The following is a 20,690-nucleotide window of genomic DNA, read 5'->3' on the forward strand; positions in this document are numbered from 1 at the left end:
GCTGTATTTAACTAGGGAATTGTAATAATTGAGATACTATTAATTGTATATTGTGTTGAAAGCAGAAATGGTTAAGTTGTGTTTCGGAGGAATATATGGGAGAAATTATTTGGTTTATTATTATTGGTAAATATAATTAATTGATTTGTAAGAAATTGGATTGCATGGAAATAATTGGAATATTCATGTTCATATTGATTAATATACAAAAAAGATAGTTTTATAACTAATTGATTTATATTAAAATGTTGAATTTGTATTAAACAACTGTATTACATAATTACATAATTAAACAATGTGAGGATGGATATAAAAATAGATGACAATGGGAAGGGGTATAATATAGAATAGAAGGGAAAAATTGAATTTGATTAAGATTAGAGATGAGGATGAAGGGTAATATTGGTTTTTTTAAAAAATAGATGAGGAATAAATATGGCAAAAAGGAAATATAGAAATTGTAAATTTAATTGAAATGACTAAACGCTGTTTAAATTTGGGAACCAGCCAAATATTCTGTTCAAAGAAAATACATTGTATGTTTGTATGTGTGTTTCTAATTATTGCTATTTATTCATATTTGTTCTCTTTTATTCTTTAAAGTTTAACAATTCATTCTTTATCTTAATATCTTTATATTTGCTTGGGGTTGGCTTTCTTCCCTTTCATCTTTTTTATTGTACAGCAATCTTTCTCCTCAAACCTACCACCTCTCTCTTTTCTTTCCTTCTTACTTTCTCTTCCCCCCACCCTCTTTTTCTCCTCCCTACTTCCTCTTTCTTTCTCCTTCTCCTCCTCTCTTCCTCCCTCTCTTACCCTCACTCCTACTCTAATTTCCATTCCTTCATCCCTCTCTATTGCTGTAATCCTTTAATGCATATGGACTACTCAGAGGGCTGAAAAAGTTATTTTTGACTGGTCCTCACACTTTTGACCAGTCCTCGAACTTACGACTGTCCTCACATTTTACATTTTTGCCCTATCTTGTCACCTTGTTGAAGAGAAGCAGTTGTGAAATGAGTGACATGGTTGTTAAGGATGCTGCACGGGCATAAATGTGAGGATGGTCATAAGTGTGAGGACCAGTCAAAAGTGTGAGGACCTGTCAGAAATGACTTTTCAGCCCTCTGAGTAGTCCCTATACACATAGCCATGGCCACCCGGTCACATGACCAGGTAGCCACGCCCACCCAGTCACATGGCCTCCAAGCCATGCCCACACAATAAGCCACGCCCACAATGGTGTCCTTCTTACCAATGTTAAAATCTGTTCACCTTATCCTATAGACATAGCCATGGCCACCCGGTCACATGACCAGCTAGCCACGCCCACCCAGTCACATGACCAGCTAGCCATGCCCACAAAATAAGCCACACCCACAATGTCCCTCTTTACCAATGTTAAAATCTGGTCACCTTAGTTTATATATAGCACCAAAGAGCAAAAAAAGGTACAGTCACCATGTGCTTTACTGCTCAACTGTTTAACTGTAACAAGAAACAGGAAACTTAGAACAAAAGAGCATAGAGTTTATGTCATAGATCCAAACTTGTAAACACTGCCATCTACTGGCTGAATATTACTGTAGTAGTTGCTGAATAGAAATACATTCTAACAATGAATTCCAAAATTTACTGTATACAAGCTCATATTTTATAGTTTAGAATATTTATCATAATTAGAAATGAGGTATTTAGTCCATAGATTATGAAGTTGGAGTTTAGGAGGTAAAGGCTCCCCTCACACATATGTGCTAGTCGTTCCTGACTCTAGGGGGTGGTGCTCATCTCCGTTTCAAAGCCGAAGAGCCAGTGCTGTCCGAAGACGTCTCCATGGTCATGTGGCTGGCATGAGTAAACACTAAAGGCTCACAGAACGTTGTTCCCTTCCCACCAAAGGTGGTCCCTATTTTTCTACTTGCATTTTTTACGTCCTTTTGAACTAGGTTGGCAGAAACTGGGACAAGTCACGGGAGCTCACCCCATTACATGGCACTAGGGATTCAAACCGCTGAGCTACTGACCTTTTGATCGACAAGCTCAGCATCTTAGCCACTGAGCCACAGCGTCCCTTTTGTCAGAGTTTAGCTCATTGTAAATCAACTTACTACATTGATTTCTAAAGTCCCTAATTCAAGTTTCTTTTATTAGAGTTTCAGAAATCAAGATAGCAAGTTCATAAAACTATAGAAAATTTAATTTAGAGGTAAACAATATCTCGACGTGCTTTGCAAAGCCCATGGCTTATTTTCATTGCCCGCGTAGGTTTTATAGATCTCAGCAAAGGATCTAGAATTTGTGCTTCTAAATAGGTTGCCGTGCTGTAAATTTTGATTCAGTTTTATCGAGACGAATTGGGCAGAATTATGATTAAGATCTTTTTCCACAGAATATAATGAGATGTAGAAAACAGGTTGGTAGGTCAGCCTTTCATAGATTGGGAGCTTCCGCCTCGGATTGCTTCAATTTGGATTGATTACACATGTTTTAACTGAAGGGTTTATTAAATAAAGAACGAAGGAGTAAGGTTAGGAGAGAAAGGGGCTTAGTAGAAATATTTCAAAAACTTCCTGCTTTACTTAGAACATTTCTAGGAAGTTTTATTACAATGTCTCCATTTAGGTAATCCATTGGTGTTCAGTTCTCCTGCAAGCAGGGGTGAAATCTAGCAGGTTCTGACAGGTTCTGGAGAACCGGTAGCGGAAATTTTGAGCAGTTCAGAGAACCGGTAGCGGAAATTTTGAGCAGTTCAGAGAACCGGTAGCGGAAATTTTGAGCAGTTCAGAGAACCGGTAGCGGAAATTTTGAGTAGTTCGGAGAACCGGTAGTGGAAATTTTGAGTAGTTCGGAGAACCGGTAGCAGAAATTTTGAGCAGTTCAGAGAACCGGTAGCAGAAATTTTGAGTAGTTCGGAGAACCGGTAGCGGAAATTTTGAGTCGTTCAGAGAACTGGCAAATACCACCTCTGGCTGGCCCCAGAGTGGGGTGGGAATGGGGATTTTGCAATATCCTTCCCCCAGGAGTGGGGAGGGAATGGAGATTTTTCAGTATCCTTCTCCTGCCATGCCCAGCAAGCCACACCCAGCAAGCCACACCACGCGCACCAAGCCACGCCCACAGAACCGGTAGTAAAAAAAAATTGGATTTCACCACTGCCTGCAAGATAAATACCTTATAATATAACGAGTAAACGTTCCTGACTAACGTTGTTCTCTATAACTCTAAAATCTAACTCTAAATCAGAATTACAGCTCGTCCTCAATTTATGACCATTCGTTCACCAATTCAAAGTCCTGAAGCACCCTAAGCTCCACATAAAGATTGCTTGCAACGGGAGAGCTGAGATTGCATTGGTGCCTTGCTTAAGGACAGCAACAATTTAACGATCATAATTCTGGAATCAATTGCGGTCATAAATCAAGGGACAAAGAACATCAAGCTTCGGATGTCCAAGGAAGCATCTTCTCTACATCAATCCAGTGAAGATGTAAATTCTTCTTCCCTGTAATTCTATTTCTGTCTTGTTTCTCCTTTCAGCCTCTCCCTGGGTAGACAAGAGTCAGTCCCAAAACAAGATTGATCTGTATGATGTCCGGAGAAGACCATGGTAAGTCTCCGTCGTGTGTTTGGGGAGCTCATCTTTTCATCTTTTCATCCTTCTTGTTTCTACATCAAAACAATCTGAGTAGCAGCTTCACTTTCCTTTCCTCTCAGATTTAAGTCGCAAAGTTTCAGATACGAAAGGTGTCACTTTAACGCGTTCATTTTGCAAGCTGCTCTAGCACCTGTTCTGTCCCCGTACCACACACACACACACACACACAGACAGCCCGGAGTTAATAAGCCACACGACAAAACTCTTTGCAGATAAAGCTGGCAGCAACCCAGTGGCTAGCTGCCAATTCAGACTTTACTCACACAAAACAAAGATTAGACTGCCAGCATTCCGATAGAACAGGCAGAGTTTCAACAATACAAGGATTAATCCAAATGCAGTCCGATAAAGCAGGCAAAGTCCAGTAACGCAGAGATCATGGAGTATTTCCAGTTTTTGCTCATCACAAACTGAACCGGCCACCACACCCACATTTATACCCTGTGGGGTGTGGTCCAGTGACTCAACTAATCTCTGGCACGCCTTCCTCTCTGCTGTGCACGCTTCTCCCTGCGCCTCTGCCGAGGGTCCAGCCAGCACTTATCTCCTTCGTTGCTGTCCACCTGTGGCTGCGGGGACGTGCTTGGCTCTGAGCCTATCTTTTGGCCTTCGGTGTCCTCCGGAGGCATTGCCAGAGAGGAGGGTCCTGGAGAGGGAGGCCTTGCCAACTCCTCTTCCTCACTCTCAGAGTCTGCATCTGTCGATAGCCCAGGCTCAGGCAACGGAGCCACAACAGCACCAATCAATAGGAAAGCAATAGGATCTCATGCTTGAGCTGGGGGCTGGACTAGAAGACCTCCAAGGTCCCTCCCAGCTCTATTCTGATTCAGTTGGCTGTAAGTTATGCATGGCTTGGTTGCATTTAAGACATTCCATTTTTTCTCCCCTTGGAGTGCTTGGAGGGTTCAAATATTCAGTTCAATGTAAGAGAATAGATACTGATATATAAAATGTTCAGAAGGAAGGTTTCAGTGAAGTTAAAAAAGACTTGGGTAAAAATCACACATGCTGGAATGCTTTCTTTTGATTTTGATTGTGTAGTTCGGTCAAATTGCTCCACCAGGCAAGGTAACCTTGATAGTAACTTAAGGCTCTATTTATAAAATCACCACCACCTTCAATCTGAAGCGTCTTTAGAAAGACTCAGTTCTGATTCCACAAAAGATAAGCTGCGTCTTTTGTACGTGTGTGAATCCATCAACTTGAAGATAGCTTTCCTGGGGTCCAAATGCATTGTCCATCAAAAGCTGCCAAGGGTGTGTGGGCTTGTGTATGTGTGGATAGATGGATAGATGGGTACGGAGGTGAGGAGGGGGAGATAGATAGATAGATAGATAGATAGATAGATAGATAGATAGATAGATGGATGGATGGATGGATGGATGGATGGATGGATGGATGGATGGATGGATGGACGGACATAGATTTAAAATTCTGGATGGATGGATGGATGGATGGATGGATAGATAGACGGACAGATGATAGATAGATATAGATAGATAGACAGACAGACAGAAAATGATTGATAGACAGACAGACAGATGATAGGTAGGTAGGTAGGTAGGTAGGTAGATAGACAGACAGAGAGACAGACAATGATTGATAGACAGACAGACAGGTAGACAGACAGACAGACAGACAATGATTGATAGACAGACAGATAGATAGATGATAGGTAGGTAGGTAGGTAAATAGACAGACAGACATATAGATTTAAAATTCTGGATGGATGGATGGACAGACAGACCGATGATAAATAGATAATCTATCGATCGATCGATCGACAGACAGACAGATGATAGATAGGTAGAGGGATGATGGATGGATGGATGGATGGATGGATGGATAGATAGACGGACAGATGATAGATAGATATAGATAGATAGACAGACAGACAGACAGAAAATGATTGATAGACAGACAGACAGATGATAGGTAGGTAGGTAGGTAGGTAGACAGACAGACAGACAGACAGACAATGATTGATAGACAGACAGACAGACAGACAGACAGATAGGTAGGTAGGTAGATAGACAGACAGAGAGACAGACAATGATTGATAGACAGACAGACAGACAGACAGACAGTCAATGATTGATAGACAGACAGATAGATAGATGATAGGTAGGTAGGTAAATAGACAGACAGACATATAGATTTAAAATTCTGGATGGATGGATGGACAGACAGACCGATGATAAATAGATAATCTATCGATCGATCGATCGACAGACAGACAGATGATAGATAGGTAGAGGGATGATGGATGGATGGATGGATGGATGGATAGATAGACGGACAGATGATAGATAGATATAGATAGATAGACAGACAGACAGACAGAAAATGATTGATAGACAGACAGACAGATGATAGGTAGGTAGGTAGGTAGACAGACAGACAGACAGACAGACAGACAATGATTGATAGACAGACAGACAGACAGACAGACAGATAGGTAGGTAGGTAGATAGACAGACAGAGAGACAGACAATGATTGATAGACAGACAGACAGACAGACAGACAGTCAATGATTGATAGACAGACAGATAGATAGATGATAGGTAGGTAGGTAAATAGACAGACAGACATATAGATTTAAAATTCTGGATGGATGGATGGACAGACAGACCGATGATAAATAGATAATCTATCGATCGATCGATCGACAGACAGACAGATGATAGATAGGTAGAGGGATGATGGATGGATGGATGGATAGATAGATAGATAGATGATAGATAGATAGATAGATAGATAGATAGATAGATAGATAGATAGATAGATAAGAGATAGATAGATGAGAGAGAGAGAGAGAGAGACAGACAGACAGACAGACAGACAGACATATAGATTTAAAATTCTGGATGGATGGATAGATATAAATACATAGAGAGTGAATAGAGAGATAATTGATAGATAAATTGATAGATATTGATGCTAATGATGAAGACATAGAAAGATGTAAAATTCTGAAAGGCAGTTTCAGATGTCAGTTTTTCTCCAAGCACCAATACGTTAAAAAATCACAGAGAACAAGAATTTGAGCAAGAATTACTACACGCAATTAAAAAAAAAACACACCCTTTAATTAAAATATCAAATAAACCTATAAAACCAGTCACCCGAATTAATCAAATGTTGATTCGGGAGGGCCTCTTCGCTCCTTTGCTGTTTTTTTTTTTACAGATTTCTTAATTAAAGGAAGAAGGGGTTTGCTTTGAAGTTTGGAAAATGGAACCGGTGGGAGGAAAAAGGTTTGCGGGGAGGGGGTGCCTTATTTTGCGTTTTGCCTCCTTCCTCCACCTCACCCCCCCCTTCAGATTTCCTATTAGCAGCTCCGCGGAGGGGAAGGAGCAAAGCAATTTAGAGGGAAGAGGGAACACGGGAGAACTTTTTTCTGAGAGCTGCTTCCCCCCCCCCATTTTCAAAGCTTCCCTCCTGTTGAGGTTGTTAATTCGTACTTCAAGCCAGCCATCAAAACAAACCCGGGGACTTTCTAATCGAGAACTTTCTGCGTCTCGCAATCCATGCACCGAATTGTAGAGGTTCAAGCTCTTGAAAGGGTTGGAAGAAATCTCCTTCTGGGTTCCGTTCCAAGTGAGGGGAGAAAGACACTGGAAATATGTGGTGGCTGCTTGGAAAGATGGTGTTTTTTAATGGTGGACAGGATCACGTGCCTTGAAGATCTTGGGTGAAGAGGAGGGGAGAAAAAGGGAAGAGATGCTGAAAGGTGCCTGGGTTTTATGTGCCCTCTCTGGGTTTTGGAATTGGAGCTTGTGTTCTGATTGGTTGTCAGATCCCCCATGGGGCCAATCAGGGGCAACTCTGTAGGCCTGTGATGGTGAATCTATAGCACACGTGCCGGAAGTGGCATGCAGAGCCATCTCTCCAGGCACACGAGCTGTCGCCCATTGCTCTTTCGGCTTCTGGCTTCTGGCTTCCGGCTTCCGGCTTCCACGCACCAGCTGTTGTGGCCCCGCCCTCTGAGCCTATCTCATTGGAGGAAGAAGGCTCCGAACATGAGGAAGAGGAGTCAGCCAGGCCTCCCTCTCCAGGCCCCTCCCCTCTGGCACTGTCTCAGGTGCCAGCCGAGGGAGAGGAGATTAGCCAGGAGCCAGGTGTCTCGGATGAGAGCGAGGAAGGAGAGCCGTCGTTCCTGGATGCACGCCAACGAAGGCATGATAAACGGTTGCAGCAGTTAAGGAGGCGTGCTAGGGATTAGAACTGAGTCACTGGACCACACCCCAGAGACTATATAAGAGAGGGTGGTGGCTGGTACAACTCTGTGACGAACAAAAACTAACTTTGGCTAGGCACTTGAACAACGTCTGAAGCTGCCGAAAGGGATTTTGTTTTGCTGGACTATTTGCAATGCGTATGTAATTTTATGTTATCTGTTGCAGTAAAAGCTCTTGGCAGACGGTGATTATATTGCTGCCAAGTTTGAGATAACGACCTGTGTGTGGGCCAAGTACTTTCTTAACCCTCTTTCTTAACCCTTAACCGGCTGGCTGTGTTTGTGTGTGTGTGTGGACGGGGACAGATCACCAGCCAGCTGGTTTTCATGCATGCAGAAGTGCCGGAAACCAGAAGAGCAGCTGCCTAGCGCCCATGCGCATGCCAGGAACATGATCTTCCAGTTTCCGGCATGCGCATGTGCACCAGTCAGTTGGTCTTCACATGTGCATGTGCACCAGAAACCGGAAGTTCAGTTGGCTGGTGCGCATGTGCGCACTGCAAACCGGAAGATCATCTTCCCGATGCACGCAAGCACACCGGGCGGCTGCTCTTCCTGTTTCCAGCATGCATGCATGTGCAGGTGCACATACGTGCCCCTGTTTTGGCACTCGGTACCGAAAAGGTTCACCAACACTGCTGTAGGGGTGTCCTGAGTCCCAAGCTTGGTTGACTCTTGCTGGGTGATGATGTCATGAAAGGGCTTTGGGCAATTCCTCCTATGGCTCTGCCTGAAGGAGGTAGATCTTGGTTATGTAGAAGAAGAGTCACAGAGTTGGAAGGGACCTTGGAGGTCATCTAGTCCAACCCCCTGCTCACGCAGGAGACCTGTAGTAGGGATTCGAACCGCCGAACTACCGACCTTTCTGATCAACAAGCTCAGTGTCTTAGCCACTGAGCCACCTAGTCAGGCCTAGACTGGAATAGAGTGGCCCAGGCCATAATGTCCCATTGACAGAGATGTGGGGGGGAGGGAGGCTGAATTTCTGCCTCCCTTTTAGGGGAAATATTCTGCCCTTTTTAATATTTCCTAAAACATCTCATTTTCCTAGGAGAGGGGTGGGTGCTAACTTCCTACAGATCCAGACACCACATCTATTCATGTTCTCTTTATGCAACCTTTTGATGGTGCTTTGCGAAGCTCGGAACGTGGTGTACCAAAGGGGCTTCGGATATTGTCCAACTTCACAGTTATTCAGACAGGCGTCGGCTAAATAAGAAATGAGATTTTTTTTTGGGGGGGGGCGGGTAAGTTTCCTGGTGGGTTTACAAAGAAACCTCCTTGGATCCTTCGGGAGTCCCTCGTTGAGAGATCCGGACACTAACAAAAGGATTTTTTTTTTTAGAAAGTTCTGACCTTTTTCTATCCGCTTATCTTTTCATTCCAGGTACATCCAAGGAGCCGCCTCTCCAAAAGATATGCTGATTCTCGTTGATGCGTAAGTGCCCCCAAAGGTTAAGCATTCATACAGAGGATTGTAAAGTATATATTTTTTTTTGGTTACGGCAATGGGCATGAAGATGTATAAAAACGGGAAGGCTGTTTTTATGGTACGCCGCCCAGAGACGCATTTCTCGTGAGATGGGCGGATGTATCAATAGGATGAATATATAAATGATATTCGCTTTGATAACCTTTTGAAATGCAACAGGACGGGGGGGGGGAAATAGCACTGCTCGCTGCTCTTCCTTGCGAAAGAAAGGGGTTGAAATCCCAAAGCGGCTTCTAAGAATGTGAATTTTAAGGGAGGAACAGTGAGGGAGGGAGGGAGGGAGGGAGGGAAGGAAGGAAGGAAGGAGGGAAGGAGGGAGGCAGGGAGGGAGGAAGGAAGGAAGAAGAGAAAGGGAGAGAGGAAGGAAGTTGAGAGAAGGAAGGGGGAGGGAGGGAGGGAGGGAGGAAAGGAAGGAAGGAAGGAAGGAAGGAAAGAAGGAAGGAAAGAAGGAAGGAAGGGACTGGGGAGGGAGGGAAGAAGGAAGGGAGAGGAGAGAGGGAGAGGGGAAGGAAGGAAGGAAGGAGACAGACTGGGGAGGGAGGGTAGAAGGAAGGGAGAGGAGAGGGGAAGAAAGGAAGGAAGGAAGGAGACAGACTGAGGAGGGAGGGAGGGAAGAAGGAAGGGTCTCCTGCTTGAGCAGAGGGTTGGACTAAAAGACCAAAGTTCAAAGTTACAACGGCACTGAAAAAAGTGACATGGCCATTTTTCACACTTGCACAACCGTTGCACTATCTCCGTGGTCACATGATCAAAATCCAGATGCTCGGCAACTGGCTCATACTTATGACCATTGCTGTGCCCCGGGGGTCACGTGATCCCCTTTTGCGACCTTCTGAGAATCAAAGTCAATGGGGAAGTCAGATTCACTGAACAACCGGTTTACTCGTTTAACAACTGCAATGATTCGGTTAACAAATGCGGCAAGGCAAGTCGTAACACTGGGCAAAACTCATTTCTCATTTAGCAACATAAATTTTGGGGTCAATTGTGGTCAATTAATAAATCATCTTCACTGGAACTTAATGTATGGTCCTGATTCTTTGTGCCTGACCTTAATCTAGTCAACTAACAGTCAGCACTAAATTAGCACTACATAAAAGTCAAAGAAATTCAGGAGGAATTGGATTTAGACAATTTGTGGGAACGTAATGATTCTAAGCTAATGACTTGCTTGACTCCATCCTCCAGGCTCTGCTTACATCCTCTGTCTCTGCTTACAACGAGATAGATAGATAGATAGATAGATAGATAGATAGATAGATAGATGATAGATAGATAGATAGATAGTAGATAGATAGATAGATAGATAGATAGATAGATAGATAGATAGATGATAGATAGATAGATAGATAGATTAAAATAAATGGAATAAAAATAATCTAAATTTCAAAATATGGTTGCAACGTGCTTACACATAAAACAGCAACAACAGGAATTCCTCTTGATGAGAAGGTGATTAGGAAAATATTAGAATGTGCAGAAATGAACAGATTAACACTAGCAATTAAGGAGAAAGAACAAACTGAATGATATATAATATGGGAAGTATTTTTTCAATGGTTAGAGAATAAAAGGGGGAACTGGAAATAAAAGGAGAAGATTAAAGAAGAATAGAAAATATGTTAAGATAGAAGTATAAATAAGATGATAATCGTTAGTATTATGATGGTGAGGGTAATTATGCACAGTGTTATTATTATTGTATTCTTACTAGAAGACATGCTAAGAGGAAAAATGAACAGGCTTATAATTGTTTAATATACTATAATCTTAAGATTAGAGAATTAATATTAATGTGAGTGACGTTGTAAATGTTGAAGGTTGTTGCACAGAGATATTTGTACCCAAGCGATGCACTGTTTAAGGAAAGATGGGATGCTTAAATTTTGAAAAATAAAAAACTTAAAAACAACAACAGCATCACGTAATTCCGAAGCTTTATCGAGATCTCTCATAGATGTGAAGAGCTCAATTCATTTGCAAGAAAAATAGGAGTAACCTCAAGATCCCTGACTTCGACTTGCCAAAGGCTCTTTGGGTTTGCCAATGGAAGAGATCAAAGTCATGGAAAAGATAAGACCGCAAGTGAGAACTGGCCCAGACTTGCTTGTAAAGGGCCAGAGTAACGCGTGAGATGTCCACTTTTGATGGTCCACGATTGATGGTTTCTTCTCCTTGGTAGGAGCGGAAGCGTCAGTGGGTTGACCCTGAAGTTGATCCGAACGTCCGTCATTGAAATGTTGGAAACCTTGTCGGATGACGACTTTGTGAATGTGGTATCTGTAAGTACCCCTCTCTTTCCAGATGTTGAAGCAGGGGTGAAATGCTCCCAGTTCGGACCGGATCACCCAATCCGGTAGCGATGGCGGTGGGCGGTTCGGAGAACCGGTAGCAAAAATCCCTGCGCCCCCCCACACCATGCCCAGCTGATCCCCACAATCATCAGAGGCTTTTTTTTTTTAACTTTTAAAAGCATTTTTTCTACAACCTCTTCGGCCGAAAAAATGCTTTTAAAAGTAAAAAAAAAAAGCCTCTGATGATCGCACAGCTCAGCTGGGATCGTCATAGCCTTTTAAAAGCATATTTTCTACAACCTCTTCGGCTGAAAAAATGCTTTCAAAAATAATTTTAAAAAAGCCTCTGATGATCGCGCGGCTCAGCTGGGATCATCAGAGCCTTTTAAAAGCATTTTTTCTACAACCTCTTCGGCCGAAGAAATTGCAAAAAAAAAAAAAAAGCTTTTAGAAGCCTCTGACGATCCTAGTTGAGTTGCCTGATCATCAGAGGCTTTTAAAAGCATTTTTTTAAACAACCTCTTCGGCCGAAGAGATTGTAGAAAAAAATGCTTTTAAAAGTAAAAAAAAAAAAAAGTTGGCCACGCCCATCCAGCCACATTACCCCCCCACACCAAGCCACGCCCACAGAACTGGTAGTAACAAATTTTACATTTCGCCACTGTGTTGAAGAGTTGAAGTAGGGCGCAGGTCTAAAGAAGATTGGGCGACAATTACCCCATAGTAAAACACATGGAGAACTTTAGGTTATTACTCCTACTTTTGGTTTTGATTTATATGGCTGAAATTCTTAAGGTGCTTAAATGCTTGGATTAAAAAAAAATTAGGAGCTCTCGGAGAGCGAATAGCAAATGGAAGACAAAGCAAGCAGCGATGGGTTTAGTGCAGATCAAAATGCATCTTCGTAGGATGCAAATTAATTAAGAGACGTGGTGGCTCAGCGGCTTAGACGCTGAGATCATCTTGTCGATCGAAAGGTCGGCAGTTCAGCGGTTCAAATCCCTAGTGCTGCATAACGGGGTGAGCTCCCGTTCCTTATCCCAGCTTCTGCCAACCTAGCAGTTCGAAAGCACGTAAAAAATGCAAGTAGAAAAATAAGGACCACCTTTGGTGGGAAGGGAACAGCGTTCCATGCGCCTTTGGCGTTGAGTCATGCCGGCCACATGACCACGGAGACGTCTTCGGACAGCGCTGGCTCTTCGGCTTTGAAACGGAGATGAGCACTGCCCCCTAGAGCCGGGAACGACTAGCACATATGTGTAAGGGGAACCTTTACCTTTATGATGCAAATGCCCTACTCTATTCTTCGATCCTTCCTTCCCTCCCTCCCTCCTTTCCTCTCTCCCCTAGATTTGAGAAATGCTACTGGTATTCTTCTAATTTAGCTTTTGATCAGAACTAATGCTTAGATCCCGTTATTGAATGCAGGCAGACCAAAAACGAATCTGGAAATAGTTGCAAGGAAGAATGTCATGGAGTTAGATTTATTTCAGAGCTGCCCATTTAATATGTATAGATACTTCTGGGCCGTCAAGCTGCACCAACCGATCTCCCTAGATTGGAAAATGAGTTCCAGCAACATCTGATTAGATTGGCATCAAGCCGGCTATATATTTTCAAATTTCTGTATTCCCCAAACAATCCTGTGATACAGCAGTATGCTGGTTTTGAATTAAAGAGACGGGATTTTCCCTTTTTCTATCAGGGCTCTGCATTTAAGAGTGTTAACAGATTCAAAGAAAATTGCTTGCTTCTAAATAGCTTATATTTCTCTCTCTCTCTCTCTCTCTCTCTTTCATATATTGCAGATATAAAATGTTAAGAATGGAGTGATTATCCTGCTACAGAGGTCCCCATAATAGATCATTATTAAATTACAATGAAATTGCATTTTATTAAAAAAATAATAATAATTTTAATTTCATTTTATTTGAAATGTTATAGGATCTCCTGCTTGAGCAGGAGGTTAGACTACAAGACAGAGGTGGGTTTCAGCAGGTTCTGACCAGGTCTGGAGAACCGGTAGCGGAAATTTTGAGTAGTTCAGAGAACCGGTAGTAAAAATTCTAACTGGCCGCACTCCCATCTATTCTCTGCCTCCAGAGTCCCAGCTGATCGGGAGGAAATGGGGATTTTGCAGTTTCCTTCCCCTGGAGTGGGTTGGGAGTGGAGATTTTACATTATCCTTTCCCTGCCATGCCCACCATGCCAAGCCACGCCCCCCAAACCATGCCACGCCCACCAAGCCACGCCCACAGAACCGGTAGTAAAAAAAATTGAAACCCACTACTGCTGCAACATACTTTCCAACTCTGTTATTTTTTTATTTAAAATTTTACACAATCCAGTAGTTGTAAATTACAATTACAGGAAAATATACAGCCACTGTCTAACAACTGAAATTTTGGGCTCCATTTTGGTCGTATGTCGAGGACTTCCTATATTAATCCCCTTATTACTCCTTCTGTATTATGGCACTGCCACCTAGCGGCGAAGACTTTAAAAATAGCTACTCTGCTTTTTTCCCCCCCTTTGCCAGTTGTGTAAAACCAATGCATTTTTTTTTCCAGATTTCCTCCGAGATGCGTTTTAATCTCTTGGTTTTAAATAACAATCTTCAGACTTTCATTTGCCTTGGCCCCCTTCTGTTATATGAAAAGAAAACCTCCGATAGCTCCATGGGTGGAAATCTTACTGAGAATTCATTCTTTGATTTATTGCATTCCAATAAATTGGGCCTATTCCTCAGGTTTACAGACAGAGCCATAGCTCCTACTGGGACCTTCAAACCTTCCTCCATCCATCAATCAACCAACCAACTAGGTTAACCTCAAAGTTATCGGATGCATCAAGATCAGTGGTGAAATGTAAAATTTGTTACTACCGGTTCTGTGGGCGTGGCTTGGTGGGGGGGGGGTAATGAGACTGGGTGGGCATGCCCAACTTTTTTTTTTTTTTTTTTACTTTTAAAAGCATTTTTTTCTACAACCTCTTCGGCCAAAGAGATTGTTTAAAAGATGCTTTTAAAAGGCTCTGACGATCCCAGCTGAGTTGCCTGATCGTCAGAGGCTTTTGTTTTCTTTTAAAAGCTTTTTTGTTTTTTTTTTTTTGCTTTCAAAAGAAAAAAAAAAGCCTCTGGCGATCAGGCAACTCAGCTGGGATCGTCAGAGGCTTTTAAAAGCATTTTTTTTCTACAACCTCCTCCGCCGAAGCGGTTGTAGAAAAAATGCTTCTAAAAGGCTCTGACGATCCCAGCTGAGCCGCGCGATCGTCAGAGGCTTTTTTTTTTTAACTCTTAAAAGCATTTTTTCAGCCGAAGAGGTTGTAGAAAAAATGCTTTTAAAAGTTAAAAAAAAAAAAGCCTCTGATGATCGCGTGGCTCAGCTGGGCATGGGAGGGGCAGGGATTTTTGCTACCGGTTCTCCGAACCACCCACCACCATCGCTACTGGATCGGGCGATCCGGTTCGAACCGGGAATATTTCACCCCTGATCAAGATAGTTATGCATCCGATAACTTTGATGTTAATCCAGCTGGTTTATCTGTTATTCGCGTAAAAAACTAGACTTGTTTTGTTAAGTTCCCAAGCCATCCATCAACCTCCATCGCAGCATCCATTGATGGATCACTCGCCATAAATAGTAGTTGCAAACAAATCAACCATTAGGGGAGGAAGCAGTTTGACAGAAACCATAGTTCATTTGCTATCATGAACCCAACCTAGATCAGGGGTGAAATCCAGCAGGTTCTGACAGGTTCTGGAGAACCGGTAGCGGAAATTTTGAGAAGTTTGGAGAACCAGCAAATGCCACCCTCTGGCTGGCCCCAGAGTGGGGTGGGAATGGATATTTTGCAGTATCCTTCCCATGGAGTGTAGTGGAAATGGAGATTTTGCAACACCCTTCCCCCTGGAGTGGGGTGGGAATGGAGATTTTGCAGTATCCTTTCCCTGCCATGCCCACCAAGCACAGCACACCCATCAAGCCACCCCCACAGAACCGGTAGTAAAAAAAATTGGATTTCACCACTGATCTAGATGGTTTAAAGAATTGCATAGCTGGTTTTCCAGACCAGATCAAAGACTGGACTTCATCAGTGCCTGATTTCATTCCCTTTTTTTTTAATATTTTTTTTTTTGTCTAAACATTGCATGCTATTCACCTATATGGTATGACTTTTTTGGTGTTGTTTCTTTTTGTTGGGCAATTCAGAAGCTCTTAGCTTCTGCATTTCTCCAGAGGGGAGCAAAAATTCTGAAGAAATCATGGAAACACCCTTGTCTAAACATTTATATCCTGCAAAGAAAAAAATAATGCTTAGCTCCAGTTTAAGGACACTTGATGTCTATCAATCCCTTAATTTGTGATCTAATTTGTGAAATGTCTTTCTTTGTTTACCTTCTCTGTTTTATTGACTGCTCTCTCTCTCTCTCTCTCTCTCTTTCTCTCTCTCTCTCTCTCTTGCTTTCTTTCTCTCTCCCAGTTCAACGATAAAGCTCAAAACGTCAGTTGTTTCAATCATCTCGTACAAGCTAACGTGAGGAACAAGAAGAAGTTGAAGGAAGCCGTCTACAAAATCCAAGCGAAAGGAATCACCGACTACAAAAAGGGATTCAGTTACGCCTTTGAGCAGCTGCTCAATGTAAGGGCTGGAAAGTGGCACCTGTGAGCTTTTTCAATTGGGGTTCATTCGTGTCCTGTATAAATGCTAAAAACCTGCCTGTTTAAACAGGGGACAGAATTCTAATGCCATTTTTGTCAACCGCTGGGTTGAGCTGTGGAGATAATATTGCTCTGTGTTTATAACATGGTTCATGCAGCAAACAAAATGAAAATGGCTGGGTTAGGGTATGGGTTAAACAGAAAAGGAAGGAAGGAAGGAAGGAAGGAAGGAAGGAAGGAAGGAAGGGGGATGAGGAAGGAAGGGAAGAAAGAGAGAAAGAAGGAAGGAGGAAAGAAAGAAAGAGGGAGAGAGAAGGAAAGAAGAAAGAAAAAGAAAAGAAAGAAAGAAAGAAAGAAAGAAAGAAAGAAAGGGAGAGAGAGAGATGGAAGAAAGGAAGAAAAAAGAAAGAAAAAGAAGGAAAGAAGGAAAGAAAGAAAGGGATGAGGAAGGAAGGGAAGAAAGAAAGAAAGTGGGATGAGGAAGGAAGGGGAGAGAAGGAAGGAAGGAAGGAAGGAAGAAAGAGGGAGAGAGAGAAGGAAGGAAGAAAGAAACAGAAAGAAAGAAGGAAAGGGATGGATGAGGAAGGAAGGGAAGAAAGGAGAGAAAGAAGGAAGGAAGGAAGAAAGAAGAAAGAAAAAGAAAGAAAGAGGGAGAGAGAGAAGGAAGGAAGAAAGAAACAGAAAGAAAGAAGGAAAGGGATGGATGAGGAAGGAAGGGAAGAAAGGAGGGAAAGAAGGAAGGAAGGAAGAAAGAATGAAAGAAAGAAAGGGAGAGAGAAGGAAGAAAGAAAAAAAAGAAAGAAAGAAAGGGAGGGAGGGATGAGGAAGGAAGGAAGGGAAGAAAGGAGAGAGAAGAAAGAGAGAGAGAGAAGGAAGGAAGGAAGAAAAAGAAAAGAAAGAAAGAAAGGGAGAGAGAGAAGGAATAAAGGAAGAAAAAAGAAAGAAAGAGAAAGAAAGAAAGAAAGAAAGAAAGAGGGATGAGAAAGGAAGGGGAGAGAGAAGGAAGGAAGGAAGGAAGGAAGGAAGGAAGGAAGGAAGGAAGAAAGAAAGAAAGAAAGAAAGAAAGAAAGAAAGAAAGAAAGAAAGAAAGAAAGAAAAGCACAGCTCCTTGGTTTTTGAGGGGTCCCAGAAGATTGTCTTTGTGGACCTTGAGGATACACCTAAACTTCCTTTTATTCATTGATTGATTTAAATGCTTTATATATCTCACCACAGCGTGGTTGAACTGTCTGGCAGAAGAAACCAAGAATTACACAAGTGGTACAGAGCAGGGTTTTTTTTTATTGTTGCTTGCCTATAGACAGGAATCTTGCCGGACTAAAGCACAAATCTGCATAGCTATTAGATATACCCGATAAAAAATGGTCCATCCTGGCTCTTTTCCTGAATATCAAGGATTCCATGCCGAACTGCATTTCTGCTCCTTGGGAAAGATTCTGCAATGCTCTAGTAATTTGACCACCCTAGCTTTCCCTGTTGCCTCCTCTTTTCCTACCCGTTGCCTCCCCATATTTTCATCTCGCGCCCTCCTTTCCCATCCCTAATTTCTTCTCCTCTATCGTGTTTTCTACTTCTCCCACCTCTTCTGTTTCTACCTGCTGTTCTCTCTTCTCAGATGAAGCTTCCCAAACTAGCCACTGTCTTTCCAAGCTTAACTGCACGAAAGCCGCACTATACTCTTTAACCAGTAGAGGGGGGCGACCATACTGGGAAAGAAACAGCAGTGCCACAGTGCCCTCTAGTGGCAAAGTAATAAATTAGCACCAATAATGTTACCTAGTTTGAGTAATGAAATGCCTGCCAGAAACTAACCAAGTTCAGAGAGAACCAAGGACCCCCCTCAAAGAAATAAATTCCTAGTAAGAAAAAAAAGAACCCATTTTATCCTAGTATTAATTTTTTAAAACTCTGGGACATGAGAAATTTTTACAGCAGCCTGCACATGCTTACGAAAAGGTATCACCTCTGTGTTGCTTGGCAGACACTGAATTAAATTTGTGTTGCACGTTATTGTAAAGTCATAATAAAACTTTGCCTCTGTCCGTTCTAGAAAAGATATGTGGAATAGTTGTGGTCAGTTACAATAACCAGAATATGTAAGAATGACTAATAGGAAATAGCAAATGATAATAATAATAATAATAATAATAATAATAATAATAATAATAATAATAATAATAATAATAATAATAATAATAATAATAATAGATCAGGGTCACGTGATAACGGAACACTACAATTGCCAAGCTACCTAAATAAGATCACGTGATCACAGGCAGAAGTGGGATTCACTTACCTTCCCTACTGGTTTACAAATGTGAGCACGCGTGCACTGGCTATGCTCACACGCACCTCCTCTGTGCATGCACACTGCCTTCCATGCATGCTCTTTGCTCACGCATTATATCCGGGCGGATAGGCGGAGCCTCCCGCAGTCGCCACTACCGATTTGCCCGAACCGGACAGAACCGGCTGAATCCCACTTCTGATCACGGGTATCTGAGTGCCACCGTCGGTGCTCTGGAAGTGGTCATAAGTACCTTTGGGGGGGGGGTTTCCGTTATAACTTTGAACAGTCACTAAGCAAGCTGTCATTAAGTGAGGACAGGCTTTTATTAAGTTCAGAAGTTCTTTTGAGTCACCCCGATGTGTCCAAAGAAAACGGTTGTATTTGCTTGCATAAGAACCTTGCTTTCACAATAGAGGGTTAAGGGGGAAAAAAAACGGGCTGTTTTTAATAAAGCCATTTTAAAAGCAGTTGGAGTTTTTAAGAGGAACACGGTGGGTGGTGAGTTACTTCCCACTGTCGCTTGCATTTTAACCAAAAAAAAAAAAAATTGTTTGGAATAATAATCTTTTCCTGCGGCGGTTCAATTTAATTTTAACAACATTCGCTGGAAGAGGATATTAACTCTGTTACGTTTAGGACCGTAACAAGGAATTTAAATCTTCCCTTCCTAATGTTTGTGGGCTTGTCAAACTCTGGCTAATTTCAGCTATAATTGGGGAAACCTGCCAACTTGAAAAGTTGATTTATGAGGTGGCTGATTGCCACTGACCAGAATTCAGGTTAAGTATATGGTAGTGTTTGACCGACATGCTAAACTGTGATTAATGCCAAAATTATATCAGGTTTGGTGAGCAAACATTTGTGCGGAGATTCTCAGTCATCCAGGTCACGGTTGTCCCAAAGATAGATAGATAGATAGATAGATAGATAGATAGATAGATAGATAGATAGATTTATTTATTTATTTATTTATTTATTTATTTATTTATTTATTTATTTATTTAATATAACTTATCTGCCGCCCTATCTCCATAGGACTCAGGGCGGCTCACAACAATTAAAACAAACCAATAAAAACATAAAATACATACATAAACAAATATTAAAACCCGTTTAAATAATCGAAAACCCGCTCAGTCTAGGCTAGGCACCGCGAACAGCCATGTTTTTAATTCGCGGTGGAAGGTGCGGAGGTCAGGAGCCAGCTGGAGCCCCGGGGGGAAGTTGATTCCAAAGGGTGGATGCGCCCACAGAGACAGCTCTACCCCTGGGGGCCGCCAGCCGACATTGTCTAGCTGACGGTACCCAGAGCAGGCCCTCCCTGTGGGAACGCACCGGGCGATGAGAAACTGTTGCTGGTTGCAGATGGTCTGCCAAGTAAAAGATGCTTTTTCCCCTCCTTCTTTTTTGGCTTTTTTTCAAGAGGCCACTGGACTTTCTGGTTTTTCTTTGAATTTTCTTGGATGAGAAGGAAAACGTCTTCAGAGAAAAATTAGAAAGCCCAGTGGCCTCTTGAAAAAAAAAAGAGGGGGGGAAAGCATCTCCAAAAGATTTACTAGAAGTATACTGGGAGCACCAGTATACACTAGTGCTCCTCTATCATTTACTGTCCAAAATTAGGACGTGTCCAACTTTGTTCCGTCTCGAGAAGGCTTTGAAAATTTGTATTTTCCTAGAAAATAATAGGACACCGAATGTTCTGAAGTTCCTTTTAGAATTAGAAAGTGAAGCATTGCACAGTTTGTTAAATTCGATTTTGTTGAGGGCCGTATCGGGATTGTGTTTGGCCTCAGAGTGCTGGGTGGGCGTGGCTGGGTGGGCTTGGCCAGGATGGGCATGGCCAACTCGACGTCACTCGTGTTGGGGGGAGAGGCGCCTGTAGTCTCTTTCTCCTTTCCTGTCCCTTCTTGGATGCTCAAACATTTCTCGATGCCTTGTGATCAAATGCCACTTTTGTTAGTAGTTTTCCTAGCAATTCTGCCACAGCGAAAACGGGTGCCCCTCCCGAGCTCAGTTTTCAGCCGTGATGGCCTCCTGCAGCACTCTGCCAATGAAAA

The 20,690-nt window shown here is 42.4% G+C and overlaps 1 protein-coding gene across 4 annotated transcripts in view; it reads left to right on the plus strand.

Annotated features, from left to right (window-relative positions):
* Nucleotides 1–3,544: 3,544 nt before the first annotated feature.
* The window catches only part of CACNA2D1 (calcium voltage-gated channel auxiliary subunit alpha2delta 1), a 125,340-nt gene continuing 108,194 nt past the window's right edge, over nt 3,545–20,690 (plus strand). For all 4 annotated transcript variants that reach the window (XM_070947419.1, XM_070947418.1, XM_070947420.1 and 1 more), the window contains exons 1-4: nt 3,545–3,607; nt 9,284–9,334; nt 11,571–11,670; nt 16,165–16,323. In XM_070947419.1, coding sequence (XP_070803520.1) covers nt 9,315–9,334; nt 11,571–11,670; nt 16,165–16,323 — 279 coding nt within the window. In that variant the 5' untranslated portion in view covers nt 3,545–3,607; nt 9,284–9,314. The remainder of the gene's footprint in view (nt 3,608–9,283; nt 9,335–11,570; nt 11,671–16,164; nt 16,324–20,690) is intronic.

This window comes from Pituophis catenifer, unplaced genomic scaffold (genome assembly GCF_029215685.1).
Source record: "Pituophis catenifer annectens isolate HBS135680 unplaced genomic scaffold, rPitCat1.0.hap2 SCAF_7, whole genome shotgun sequence".
NCBI lineage: Eukaryota > Metazoa > Chordata > Lepidosauria > Squamata > Colubridae > Pituophis > Pituophis catenifer.